The sequence below is a fragment of the Rhineura floridana genome, chromosome 8, assembly GCF_030035675.1.
Source record: "Rhineura floridana isolate rRhiFlo1 chromosome 8, rRhiFlo1.hap2, whole genome shotgun sequence".
In the NCBI taxonomy this organism is placed as follows: Eukaryota; Metazoa; Chordata; class Lepidosauria; order Squamata; family Rhineuridae; genus Rhineura; species Rhineura floridana.
In genome coordinates this window covers 56,352,498-56,367,772 of record NC_084487.1, presented here as the reverse complement: position 1 = coordinate 56,367,772, position 15,275 = coordinate 56,352,498, and the positions used below count along the sequence as shown (strand labels likewise).

At 38.6% G+C, this 15,275-nt stretch overlaps 1 protein-coding gene across 1 annotated transcript in view; it reads left to right on the top strand.

Moving 5' to 3' along the window:
* Window positions 1-15,275, top strand: part of PLXNC1 (plexin C1) — a 125,753-nt gene that overhangs the window by 64,979 nt on the left and 45,499 nt on the right. The window contains exons 10-14 of the mRNA XM_061639567.1: window positions 2,374-2,513; window positions 3,072-3,251; window positions 5,621-5,708; window positions 8,101-8,301; window positions 8,430-8,630. Of these exons, the coding sequence (XP_061495551.1) occupies window positions 2,374-2,513; window positions 3,072-3,251; window positions 5,621-5,708; window positions 8,101-8,301; window positions 8,430-8,630 (810 nt within the window). The remainder of the gene's footprint in view (window positions 1-2,373; window positions 2,514-3,071; window positions 3,252-5,620; window positions 5,709-8,100; window positions 8,302-8,429; window positions 8,631-15,275) is intronic.

The following is a 15,275-nucleotide window of genomic DNA, read 5'->3' as shown; positions in this document are numbered from 1 at the left end:
GGTTGGGGGACCTCTGAATCTTGGCCCTCCTTAGACTGGCCTGTTGGATTTTAGATTTCAGCACTTATATCTATTGCTTAGAGCAGCCTTTCCCAACCAGTGTGCCCCCAGATGTTGTTGGACCACAACTCCCATCAGCCTCAGCCAGCATTGCCAATGGTCAGGAAAGATGGGAATTGTGGTCCAACAACATCTGGAGGCACACTGGTTGGGAAAGGCTGGCTTACAGAGATCCGAGCTGCTAAGGAAGGGGTTGCCAATCCATTGTCTGTGGGTGCCCCAGTGCCTACGAAAGCCGTCAGTGGAGCCCCCAGCAGGTAGTCCAGAATATGAGCTTTCATTTTTTTTAAAAAGTCTCTAATGCTCCTAGAAAGACAGTTATGGAGCAAAATGTGCAGGTACCTGTGATGTCCCTGTATATATAATACTGTAAATATGGTAAGTGAGGGTTTATTAGAGTATATGTGGTAAGTAGACTGAGTGAGGGGGGAGTACATGGGTTGGAATGTTGAAGAATGTTGTATGATGATTGTCTGAGCATTTGAATGTCTGAAGGTAGTATACATGAGAGGATGGCAGTTCTGTGGGTTCAGTTGGTTCTGTGGGTTGGTTTTGGATAGGGTGGATTGGATTAGGCGGGTAGTGAGGCAGGTTATAGATGACTAAGAAACATAAAGAGTAACACATCTTATGAAACCACACACTTGTTGACTAAACCTTTAAGTAATCTTGTTATTCCCTGTGTATATAAATATTTCTTGATTTACCAAAACTCCTGATCCTTGGCTGGGCTTTCACAGACCAGAAGGGTGGGCAGGGCATATACCAAGGTTGGGAAACAGTATCAATGGTGGCAGTGGTGAAGAGATAGTGTAACATTATGAGGTATCCAGAGCAACCCAGGGCTGTAATCTTTATAGGCACAAAGATACAGGGGGGTTGAGGCCTGTAAGGGCACCCAGACACAAAGTAGCATAATTAAGGCCGGCAAGGGATGGCAGAGGGGAATTCATGTGTCCCAAGGTTAGCTCCCAAGCAACAGTTTGACGGAGCAAGTATTTGTGTTACTAAGTTAATTTATATACCACTTCACATTTCAACAGAGATCTCTTAAGCGGTTTACTAGTTCCAACAAATAGGAATCAATATATTAAATATAATACAAATTGAAAATTCAAAACAATACTACCTTTACAAATAATCATAAAAATAATTTTACGTTTTAAGTAATATAATTAAATATCTCTAAACAAACTAATTGACTAGGGAGGTGGTGGGCTGTCCAATACTGGAGGCATTAAAGGGGCAGCCAGACAGCCACCTGTCTGGTATGCTTTATGGGGGTTGGCCTTACAGGCCCCTTCCAACTCTACTATTCTATGATTCTATGTACATAAGTAACATGAAGAACTACAAAAGTAAATGATATACAAAACATCAAAATATATCGATAGATAAAATACAGCATAACTATAATGTATTACCATAAATATTCGTATTGAGCTTTGCAGATACCATGGACTGCAAAAAATACAAATAATTGAGTGTTAAATCAAACTAAACCAGAAGTATCACTAGAAGCTAAAATGATGAAACTGAGGTTATCATACTTTGGACACATAATGAGGATTCACTAGTAAAGATGATAATGCTGGGAAAAAGAGGAAGACCAAACAAGAGATGGATTTATTCCATAAAGGAAACAACAGACCTGAACTTACAAGATCTGAACAGAGTGGTTTATAACAAATGCTATTGGAGGTCACTGATTCATAGGGTCGCCATAAGCGATAATTGACTTAAAAGAGCATAATACAGACCCACACAAAGCCTAATATAAACACGTAATACGGTCACCAAAATCATACACCTGCACATTTGCATTACGCAAAACTCATCTGAGTGCACAACCCCCACATACACAATCACTCAGCAATCTCCTTATACCCACCATATCACTCTATCCACTCAATTCGTACTTCAGTAAACACTCAAACATCATGTACTGATACTGAAAAATGGGCCCATTAAATTAAAACAATTCAGTAGCAGAAAAACAGACTCTTTTTCTTACTATCTCACGCCTGGGACAATACAGGATTATGTGTGCACCTGGCAATAGATTCTTGTGGATTTGGTTATTTCTTTGTTTCTTTTGTTTTTATATTCTATCCTGAAGAATCTGGAAACCGATAGAAATTATGGAGCACAGGTTTCATGTGCTTCTGTAACCTTTGTTGCAGATGACATTTAATAGCTGTGTATTAACAAAAAAAATGTTAAAGATGTTCATAAGTGCATGACTCCATCACTTTACTTAGAACAATTCTATTTCCTGGATATTTAAATCTAGCTTTAATTTGTTTCCAATAGCCTATGCTCATTACTTCCATTGAACCAATGTGGATATCAACATTAGGCAAAAATGAAGTACTAGTCAGAGGAGAAAACTTTACAAGATCTGGTCTTTACAAGATGCTGATAACTGGAACCAGTAGCTGCAAACCAGATGAGTGAGTCAAGATTTGATAATCAGCAGTTGTATCTTTGAAATGCACATATAACTGTATTGCATGGATGTTGAACCAGGAAATGGTTTGGACTGGTGATTAGACTATACAATCAAGATTGGCCTAATTGTGACCTTGGCTTGCTTATTCTTACTATCCTAGAACATGGAACTAATTCTGTTGCTGTTATTCGATATGTTAGTTCCAGAACTATAACTTTAATAATCACTGTGATAATTCCAGTTGTTTTAGGTTGTCCCCCTGTTCCTTGGTAGACCATCTAAATTCTTGTTTGTTTTTTCATTGGTGGTACTAAAATGACTTTTAAACTGATTTTTGAATTTTCCAAATCTGTAAATTGAATTAAAAATAACATTTTAATGGACTGAACATTCTAAATCGCACTATAGTATGAGCTTTAATTGAATAATTAGACTCCGCATGATGTTAATTTTGAGTTCCAGAGAGACATGGTTCACTGATTGTTTTTAAATTAAACAACACTGTGGTTCTTGGGCAAAATGATACCTTTTGATTTGAGGGATATTCTTCTTCCTTCAGGATACCTGTCACTGAGGTGTTAAATCGCACACACATGAAATTCTGTTTACCACCAAGTCGCAAAGAAGCTAAGAGCATATGTATAAAGAAAAATGGGTTTCAGTGTTCACCCCCTGTGCCACTATATTATGTCACTCTCCCAGTATGTTCTGGGATATTTCCAAATGTCTCCTGGAAAAGGTAATCTTTTGAATTATTTTACTTCTTACAAAAAATAGTAGATTGTGTATGAATGTTAGTAACACAAAACAGCATATTATTGACATCTTACCATATGTGGAGTAAGAAATGCCACATGTTCAAGCTGGATTTAGAAAGGGAAGAGGTATCAGAGATCATATCGCAAACATATGTTGTATAATGGACTAGACTAAGCAATTTCAGAAGGAAATCGCCGTGTGCTTTATAGATCACAGCAAAGCCTTTGATTGTGTAGATCATGAAAACCTATGGAATGCTTTAAAAGAAATGGGGGTACCACAGCATTGGATTGTTCTGATGCTCACCCTATACTCTGGACAAGAGGTTACTGTAAGGACAGAATATGGAGAAACCGACTAGTTCCCAATTGGAAAGGGTGTGAGACGGGTGTATTTTATCACCCTATTTCTTTAATCTATATGCAGAACATAGCACAAAAGCAGGACTACAGCTGAACATCAAGAAGACTAAAGTAATGACAACAGAAGATTTATGTAACTTTAAAGTTGACAACGAGAACATTGAACTTGTAAAGGATTATCAATACCTTGGCACAGTCAGAAACCAAAACGGAGACAATAGTCAAGAAATCAGAAGAAGGCTAGGACTGGGGAGAGCAGCTATGAGAGAACTAGAAAAGGTCCTCAAATGCAAAGATGTATCACTGAACACTAAAGTCAGGATCATTCAGACCATGGTATTCCCGATCTCTATGTATGGATGTGGAAGTTGACAGTGAAAAAAGCAGATAAGAGAAAAATCAACTCATTTGAAATATGGTGTTGGAGGAAAGCTTTGCGCATACCATGGACTGCAAAAAAGACAAATAATTGGGTGTTAGAACACATTAAACCAGAAGTGTCACTAGAATCTAAAATGATGAAAGTGAGGTTATCATACTTTGGACACATAATGAGAAGACATGATTCACTAGAAAAGACAATAATCTGGGAAAAACAGAAGGGAGTAGAAAAAGAGGAAGGCCAAACAAGAGATGGATTGATGGAAGCCCCAGACCTGAACTTACAAAATCTGAACAGGGTGGTTTATAACAGATGCTATTGGACATCGCTGATTCATAGGGTCACCATAAATTGTAATCTATTTGAAGGCACATAACAACAGATCCTACAGCTTTCTAGGGCATACCTAGGCATTAAGATCAAATGTGGAGTCCCCGCTCATGGTGCCATATCAGGACATCTATGGGCTAGGCATGAGAGACAGGACTGTAAAGGTTTCCCAGTCGAAGTTAGTCATACCCCCATTTGAGTCTTTCCCCTCATAATTCAGTAAGAGAATTTTGGGAAATGCAGAATTTCAAGCACTAAATCTGCAATTCCAAAACTGTGTTTTGGGACACCCTTGTGTGCCACGAGAAAGAAATTCATTTAAATCAATACGGGCCCCTGTCTACACAAGATTTGTACATCTTGCCCATTGTTGCTTACAGTGGCTAGCAGTGATTCTTCAGACTCTCAGGCAGCTTTTTTTAATATCACCTTCCACCTTCCTCCTTTAACTGGAGATTACAGGAAAATTGTGGTCTTCCTGTATACAAAACATATGTTCAGCCACTGATCTATAGTCCCTCCAAAGAGTTTCCCATCTGCAGGCATCACCTTTTTAGCTCTGTTACCCCCATTTTAGTGCTCAGTGTCTCTTATGCAGGGCACTAACTTCACCAATAGAAGAAACTATAAAGGCAAAAAACTCTCTTTGCGCCAAAAGCCAATGTGTACCACCTGTGCCCATTCACCAGGGAAGGAGAAAACTGATGAGTGCAGCAGCACTGTTGGGGACCCAAATGGTGATAGGTAGTAGCGACATTATGCTAAGGGTCCCTGCAAGTCTTATAACAGTATTGTAAAAGCCAACCATTATTATAGATACAGTGGATGTATTGGAGACCTGCTAAAACAATGGAAAATAATGGATTATATTTATGGGATTTAAAATCTATAGAAAAATGTGAGTGGATCCTACTGGAGATGATGTTGTCTACATGTCATACTAGGCAGGGTCAAATAAATTAAAACTCTTAAAACAGGTAAACATCTGCAGAATCAGTACGGATAGGCATTCTAACACAAGAAGGCAGTGTACTGCAAGAATGTTCTGTCATACATACAGCACATACACGCTCATTTTTCAAGCCAGACTCTGTAGTTGCTATATTTTTTGAGGATGGCATTTGGGTTTGTGAATAAATTTGCTTTGCATTCATATTCTGAGAAAAGTAGTTTTGACTCACTCTAGTGTAAGAGTCTTCCAAGCTGAAAACTTGTTTTTTTGTTTGTAGAAAAACCCAGCTTTAAGCTTATTTCCTTTCCTTTTTTTTTTTACAGTGGAGGACGCAACATGACCATACGTGGGAGGCATCTAAATGTCACAGATATGGTTACCATTTTAGACGAATGGGAACAAAACTTGACAGTAAGTATTACACTCTCTTTTTCCCAAATTCACCTGCCTTTTAATGGCTCAAACTCATCTTGTTTTCCATAGAAATGACTAGACAAATGGAAGATGCTTATAAATGATTATTTCCATTTGTTGAGGAAATAGGCAAGGGGCTGGAAAGGCTTTTTTTTAATGGAAACTGGTTATACTTCATAATTATACATGCTTCAATTCTGAAACTACCATGAAAAGCAAACCAGTACCTTCTTTACTAAGAAATACCTTGACAGTTCATTTCTGTAGCACTAGTACTTTCCTTTTCAGTAGATAATACTGTTCCAGGCTCTGGAACTTTCTTCTTTTTCCTGGTTTTTTTTTTCCTGTTTGGAATTTCTGATGGAGGGTAAACACTCTTTTATTTCAGAGAGCCTTTGGTGTTACGCCAATTTGATTTTTTTTTTTTTGCTATTATACTATGCCCATCAGTAAATATTTCCTGAATAGCTTTCAAACAATCAAAACAAAATATTGCAGAAGTATGATGTTATTGTGATTAAAAGCAACAAAAAGCAACAAAAGACAGCAAAAAAATGATTGAGGGAGGGAGGGAGGGAGAACATAAAAGTGCTTGAACACAATTAAAAAGCTGAGTGAATAAAAATCTTCATCTGGTGCCAAGAAGACCATAGAGAAGGCTCCAGGTGAGCCCCTCTGGGGAGGCTTATTATTATGTTGCTATTATTTGATTAGTGGATTATTGTTTTGAGTCCCTGTGCTGTTATGTTGTGGATTTAATCACTATTATTAAATTGTTTTTTTAAAAGGTTGTTTTGTTTGATTTTGTCAGCGTTTTGGGGTATGTTATAGAGAAAGGCAGAAAAAAATGTTTTTGATTAAAGCACACAGTTTTACTTTGTGAGCAGTGCTAATATATTTGCTTGGATTTCCAGAATTTTGAAGACCAACATGCAAGCATGGCTTGCTCTTGCTGCTGTTTTCCATTTCTTCCATTCATTGCAGAATTTCTCCTCCTCCAGCTGTGCACATTAAGACATGGCGAAGTATTTTGGTTTTGAGCATGTAGTCATACATCACAATATCATCTGAATACCTTAGCAGCTTTAGTTTTCTCTCATCTTTCAACTGACTGGCTTGCTAGAGCTAACCTATTTCCTATTGTTAAGCCTTCTGTAGCTTGCTAGTGCTCATTTAAATGGGGAACTAAATGAACAGTAAAAGGTCAGTCAGTTGACAGATCAGGTGAAATCGAAGCTACCAAGGAATGTTGACAAAGAACACCCCCACCTCAAAATGCAATGTTTTAATGTGATTGTTGGTGCACATGGCAAATGGAAGGAACAGAAAGCTGTGAAAGAGCAAACTATGCATGTTCTGATTCTGAAGTCATAGAATCTCTATTCACTAATAGGCAAAAAAACCCTTGCAGTTTAAGAATGTACCTGTAGCGAACAGATATTTATATCAAACTTTAAAAATCAGGGAAATTGGGCAGCTATAGTGAATGCACCAGAGGAGCAGGAGACCTGACCTCCTCTCTCAGATACTGGACTGCCCTACAAATTTGTCAAAATGCCAACACAATTTGGGTTGGTCTTTCACAGCCCAATCCACTTCCTGTGTAGCTTGGAAGAATTTGGTAACATGGGAGGGAAAAGGTGGAGTGGAAGGAGGAAGGAACAGGGAGGGGAAAGGAGGGAGGAGGGGATTGGGTAGGTTTGATCATCTGTGTGCTTACTACGTTCAATGGGATTTACTCCTGTGCAGTCATGCTTAGGATAGAGGAAAACTGACTTGAGGGAGGGGAATGGGGGGAGATAGCGGAAGGCGGAGGGAAGGAGAGAAAGGGTAAGGATAGGGAGGAAGGAGAGGGGAGAAGGGGGAGGGAGGAGGGAGGAGAGGAGATTAGGTGGGTGGGCATTGGGCAGAGGGAAAGCCCCTTTCCTTTCCAAAAGGAAAACATTGTTAACAGTATCATTATTTTTCAGGGTTTCCCCCACCTTTTTATTCTACAACAGACGTGTATTCTCACACCCAAGTTTAAACCAATGCTGTCCCTGCCTACATCCACACCAGACATATATTTCACTGTAAACAGTCATGGAATCCCCAAAGAATCCTGAGAAGTATAGTTTGTGAATGGTGCTGAGAGTTGTTAGGAAACACCCTGTTTCCCTCACAGAGCTACAATCTCTTGTGGTTGTATAATCTTATGCTTGATAAATGTGGCAAGTCTATAATGTTACACAAGGGTGGGCATATATCTCCTGCTCATTATCATAAGCATTGTATGAATTGGCTATGGGCAAGAATTGGCTGCATTTTACAATGTCTGCCATATAAATTTTCCCATGTTTATCATTTTCTCAGTTTTGTTCTACCCACCTTTTTCTTTTTTCTTTTTTAGCAATTTACATGCCACAGAGCTAGAGCTGAGTGTGGTTTTACTACACCAACTGTTAGCCCTGAGAAAAAAACTGCAAGTGTTGTTCTAAAAGTTGAAAAGAGAAATATATCTTGCATTGAATTTCGATATGATCCTGACCCTGAATTTATTCACTATGAACTGACAACTGATTTGGAACCTGACTTGGAGTTAAAAATACATGTAAGTTGTTTTTTTGTTTTGTTTTTTAAAAAGCAAACCAAAATGTTTTACTTTAAACATTTATATACTTAATTCTCTGCATTTCGTGCATGTTTTGTATTTCACTCTATTTTGTCATTTCTTTTCAGAAAGAAAATGACAACTTAAGTATTTTAAGAAGTGAGATTGAAGTTTTTATGTCCCACATGATTGATAACAAATTGCTAAATATAACTTTCACTGTCCAAAATATTTCACAAACTGCAACTCGCAGTATTATACACTGCAGAGCCAAACGGAGCCAAAATTCTTCTGCTAGCAAGATTGATACATCCAGTGTGAAAGTTTATGTGAGTAAAAACGTATGGACTATGTATTTTTCTTATTAAATTTAATTCATGATGAATGCTGCGGAAGTTGCAAGTCATATTTGTAAAGTTTTTTCCTAGTTGTGACCTTTCCGTGTTGAATGTGCCAACTATTGTATAGTCTCACTTGACGCTAAGGAATAAAGGACCTGTCCATTTTGGAAAAATGAGTAACGGAGAGAACCAATTTCAGCAGCAGTTTGCAATTTATTTGAAAAAGAGATCCTCATGAAAGTTCTTCAGCATTTTAGTGTGAATTTCTCCTAATTCACCTGAAAAACACATTTTTGTATGGCAGTTTTAACTAAGGTGCACATTTTTGCAAGCATTTTTGCAAGCAATTTCTCCTAATATAATACAGGTTGCAGCATTTGGGGCTTTTTAGTTTAGAGAAAAGGCGGGTCAGAGGAGACATGATAGAAGTGTATAAAATTATGCATGGCATTGAGAAAGTGGATAGAGAAAAGTTCTTCTCCCTCTCTCATAATACTAGAACTTGTGGACATTCAAAGAGGCTGAATATTGGAAGATTCAGGACAGACAAAAGGAAGTACTTCTTTACTCAGCGCATAGTTAAACTATGGAATTTGCTCCCACAAGATGCAGTAATGGCCACCAGCTTGGATGGCTTTAAAAGAAGATTAGACAAATTCATGGAGGACAGGGCTATCAATGGCTACTAGCCATGATGGCTGTGCTCTGCCACCCTAGTCAGAGGCAGCATGCTTCTGAAAACCAATTGCCGGAAGCCTCAGGAGGGGAGAGTGTTCTTGCACTCGGGTCCTGCTTGCGGGCTTCCCCCAGGCACCTGGTTGGCCACTGTGAGAACAGGATGCTGGACTAGATGGGCCACTGGCCTGATCCAGCAGGCTCTTCTTATGTTCTTATGTTCTTATTTTTGTGTTGTTTTCACTAGTGTATTCATTTCTGTGCACACTTTCCCCAACACAGGCATTTTTGTAAACATTGATTGCAGAACTGCATTACAAAATTTGGATAAGTGCTCATTTTGAAGAATAACTGTGTTGTGGTTCTCATATTGTTTTGGAAAGTGCTTGTTTGAGAGGTACAGCTTTAAATGCAAACTGAATCAAATTTCTCCTCCATCTCTACTTGGAACTGTCCATAACATAATACACTACATTAAAGTTGTATGCTCTCGGTCTGTGGGCAACTCTGATATCTCATGGCATCCTCTGCCTGCCAGCAGGCAGCAAAGTCATTTCAACTTCTTGGAGCAGAGGAGTGTTTCTGGTATGTTTATATATTCTGAAACTTTCATTGGCTAACTACATCTCAGTTTGCATGTGTACATCCATATGTATGAGACTATGGCTGCTTCACACATTTGGATGTAATAATAAATTATGATTTATTACTATAGGAATGAGCCTAAGTGATCCTTTGGTTTGTAGGCTGCAATAATAAATTTATACTTTATATTTATATGCATTTTAAAAGTTTGTTAGATAGGCACCAAAAATGAATATTGATGTGTTACACTCCATCAACTTAATTATATAGAAACTATAATTTAAAAACAAGTGCTGGCAGAAAACCATCTGATAGAACTGAAAACTGTAAAAAAAAAAAAAAACCAACCCAAAATATAGCTCTGAAATTAATATAGGGCAAATGTTCCTGATTTACTTCACCTTAGTTATCTCCAAGTCTTTTCTGTGAAGTAGATAAGTAATCCCGAGTATTACTTTTGTGTTCTTCAATTTGTGTTCTTCCTCTGTTCCTGTATTGCTTCTATATATAGCAACTCAGTCAGTCGTTATTTTAGTCATGTTTGGAGTTGCAGCTCCCTCTGCAAATGGAGTGTTACAAGGAGAGGTAACTGTCTATTGTTTTGTCTATTGATTTCAACACATAAGATTAGCCCAGCTGGAGGGCACTGTTTTTTTCCAGCTAGAGATGGAGAAGCCATAACAACTCAGTGAGGAGGGGCACAAATGACATATCAGTAATATATTCAATGTTATGCTAAGATAGACATTAATATCTAAAAAGATATGACAGTGCATTCGCTGTAGGGATGCTTGAGGAATTCATTCATTGCAAATTTCTGTATGATTTGCACCTCTCAGACTAACAGCTAAGTTTCAGTCCAGACATCAAACAGATTTTGCATTTCACCAAATATAGCAATGCAGTTCTTGGCAGTTTAAATGAGTCAAAACAGGCATTTAAATATTTTGAGAGAAAATATTACATATATTAAAATGCGTATTCAAATACATATTTTGAGAGGGTTTAAAATAATAATAGGGAAACAGAATGGGTGAAAAAAGTGGAAGTGACACAGACCAGAAATAGATTTGCCTTTCCCTAATTCATAGCCCTTTCAGCCCATTGTTGGATTGTATTTGTCTTTGGGTTTCTGAGAATTCTTGAGTTGCTATTCTGGCCACATCTGTCTTCAGTCTTAAAACTAATCTCTGGCCATAGATGCTGTTCTTCTTTATAATACATCAGATCTATAAACTAATATTTAGCAGACAAACTTACCTTACCTACTCACAGTGCCATGGCTTTTGAAAAGATAAGAGAAAGGATATGGACAACAAATGTTAGTGCTTTTGGGGTCACTTTTTAAAAACTGCATTTTCACGTGGCAAGGATCTGACTTTTTAAAATAAATCCACATTTTTTCTGTACACACTCATACATGTGTTAAGGCTTATTTACATAAAGGCCAAAGTGGGTACAACCAGTAACTCAACGTGAGTGTGCCAGCTCTTCCTGCTCTCAAATGGATTTGTAACACATCTCCATATAGGATATAACTAGCACCTGCATGCATAGGAATGTAGGAAGCTGCCTTTCATCAGCCTTATCTGGAGATGCTGGGGATTGAACATGGGACCCCTTGCATGCAAAGCAAATGCACTGCCACTGAGTTACAGCCCTGTATAGGTGCAATCTACAGTATATACCCATTCCCGATTTTGAAGGATGAGTATTGCACCTGTTCAGGCCTACATGCTATGGACTGTATTTGCATAGCCAACAGTTATAAATATATGTACAGATAAGAGTTTTGGCATATGGATGTGTCCTTGATCATTCCCTTCTCTGTCTAGTCTGTGAAAAGACCCTAAGACTGACTAAGCCTCCCTTCTCTCATGTATATATATTTATTTGTTTAAAATATTTACATACTGTCCTACATTGAAATAGTTCCTAGTGTGATTTATACAATATAACATAACAGTTGAAGTAGAAACTAAATAAAACAATCAGTGTCACTGTTGTTGTTTGGCCTGGCTTCTAAAATATAGTATTGTTAGTGTCTTGTGAGTCTCTTTTGTGAAGACATTTTGTAACTGAGATGCTACAGCTAAAAAACCCTGACTCCTGTGTTTATATTGATTTCCATATATATTTTCAAAGGTAAAAATGTTGGCAAACTTTGGTCCCCTGGGAGGGGGTTTGAGAGTGTTGAAGAAGCTGAGAGCAAAACTGTCAGGAGTCTAGACCAAGAGGCCAGACTCCTAGCAGGGGCACCTAAGGCAGAATGGTCAAAGCTGAAACACCAAACTAAGATCTAACCAAACTAAGATCACCAAACTAAGTGAAGTGACCAAGTTTGCTGACGACACTAAATTGTTCAGGGTTGTTAAAACAAAAAGGGATTGCGAAGAGCTCCAAAAAGACCTCTCCAAACTGAGTGAATGGGCGGAAAAATGGCAAATGCAATTCAATATAAACAAGTGTAAAATTATTCATATTGGAGTAAAAAATCTTCATTTCACATATACGCTCATGGGGTCTGAACTGGCGGTGACCGACCAGGAGAGAGACCTCGGGGTTGTAGTGGACAGCACGATGAAAATGTCGACCCACTGTGCAGCAGCTGTGAAAAAGGCAAATTCCATGCTAGCAATAATTAGGAAAGGTATTGAAAATAAAACAGCCGATATCATAATGCCGTTGTATAAATCTATGGTGCGGCCGCATTTGGAATACTGTGTACAGTTCTGGTCGCCTCATCTCAAAAAGGATATTCTAGAGTTGGAAAAGGTTCAGAAGAGGGCAACCAGAATGATCAAGGGGATGGAGCGACTCCCTTACGAGGAAAGGTTGCAGCATTTGGGGCTTTTTAGTTTAGAGAAAAGGCGGGTCAGAGGAGACATGATAGAAATGTATAAAATTATGCATGGCATTGAGAAAGTGGATAGAGAAAAGTTCTTCTCCCTCTCTCATAATACTAGAACTCGTGGACTTTCAAAGAAGCTGAATGTTGGAAGATTCAGGACAGACAAAAGGAAGTACTTCTTTACTCAGCGCATAGTTAAACTATGGAATTTGCTCCCACAAGATGCAGTAATGGCCACCAGCTTGTATGGCTTTAAAAGAAGATTATACAAATTCATGGAGGACAGGGCTGTCAATGGCTACTAGCCATGATGGCTGTGCTGTGCCACCCTAGTCAGAGGCAGCATGCTTCTGAAGACCAGTTGCTGGAGGCCTCAGGAGGGGAGAGTGTTCTTGCACTCGGGTCCTGCTTGTGGGCTTCCCCCAGGCACCTGGTTGGCCACTGTGAGAACAGGATGCTGGACTAGATGGGCCTCTGGCCTGATCCAGCAGGCTCTTCTTATGTTCTTAAGATCCATCCAAACTTAGAGGAAGGCAATGGTAAACCACCTCTGAATATCTCTTACTATGAAAACCCTATGAACAGAGTATCCAAAATGCAACACGAGATAGTGCTGGAAGATGAGACCCCCAGGTCAGAAGGCACTCAACAAGCTACTGGGGAAGAACAAAGGACAAGTACGAGTAGTGCTGTGACTAATGACGCAGCTGGGTCAAAACCGAAAGGAAGCCCAGAGGCTGATGTGCACAGATGCGAAAGGAGAGTCCAGAGTTGTACAACTTACACAATAGGAACATGAAATGTGAGAAGCATGAACCAGAGAAAGTTAGAAATTGTCAAGCAAGAAATGGAACGTATCAACATTACAATACTTGGCGTGAGTGAATGAAAATGGATAGGAATGGGACATTTTCAATCGGGCAACTACAAAAAATTTCATGCAGAAAATGAGAAATCAAGAAGAAACGGGGTTGCTTTTAATAGTGAGGAGTGATGTAGCAAAAGCAATTAGGAGCTACAACGCAAGGTCGGAGCAAGTGATATCAATGAGATTAAATGGGAAACCTATTAACATAACCATCATCCAAGATACGCTCCAAGAGCAAATGCAAAAGAAGAAGAATTGGAGAGATTTTACACAGAACTACAGGAGGAAATTGATCACACACCAAAACAAAATGTGCTGATAATCATGGGGGATTGGAATGCAAAAGTAGGGAACAGAGAAGAACTAGGAATTGTGGGGAAATGGGGCTTAGGAGATAGAAATGAAACAGGAGAAAGACTTGTTGAATTCTGTGAAGTCAATAATTTGTTTCTTGCGAACACATTTTTTGAGCAACCGAAATGCGACTATACATGTGGACATCACCAGATGGTCAATATAGGAATCAAATTGATTATATAATTGGTAACCAGGAGCAGACTGCGGTACAGATCATGAACTGGTTGTATCGAAAATCAGAGTAAAGCTAAAGAAGAAGAACAAAGCAACCATAATGCCAAAATACAATTTAAATAACATCCCAGAAGAATATAAAGATCAAATAAGGAACAGATTTGAGGCTTTAAACTTAGTTGACACAGAAACAGAAGAACTATGGAGTGAAGCAAGAGACATTATCAGGGAAGACTGCAAACAGACAATACCTCTAGTCAAAAAGAGAGAAAGACCTCAATGGATGACTGAAGAAACTCTTAAAATGGCTAAAGAGAGAAGGAAAGCAAAAGCAAAAGGAGATAGAAACACGGTCAGAACCCTAAATGCAACAATACAGCGACTAGTACGTAGGGACAAAGAGAACTATTACAATAGTTATTGTATAAAAATAGAAGAGGACAACAAAAAGGGAAGAACAAGAGCCCTATTCCAAAAGATTAGAGAAATGAAAGGAAAATTTAAACCACGAGTAGGGATGTTGAATAATCAACAGGGAAACACACTGACCGAGATGAAATACAAGGAAGATGGATGCAATACACTGAAGAACTCTATAAAAGAGATGCAAGGGTGACAGATTCATTCATCAACCATATGATGAAGAACCAGAAATTTTAGAATGTGAGGCAAAAGCTGCTCTTAAAATACTTGGGAGAAACAAATCACCAGGAACAGATGGCATACCAATAGAGTTGCTACAAGCTACTGAGACTGAATCTGTCCAAATTTTGACAAAAATCTGTCAAGAAATATGGAAAACTAAACAATGACCCACAGACTGGAAACGTTCGATATATATCCCAGTTGCAAAGAAAGGGGATCCCAGAGAATGCAGTAATTATCGAACTATTGCCTTAATATCCCATGCTTGTAAAGTAATGCTCAAGATTCTACAACAAAGGCTCTTACCATATATGGAGCGAGAAATGCCAGACGTCCATGCTGGACTTAGAAAGGGAAGAGGCACCAGAAATCTTATTACAAACATATGTTGGATAATGGAATTTCATGGAATTTCAGAAGGAAATCACCCTGTGCTTTATAGATTACAGCAAAGCCTTTGACTGTGTAAATCATGAAA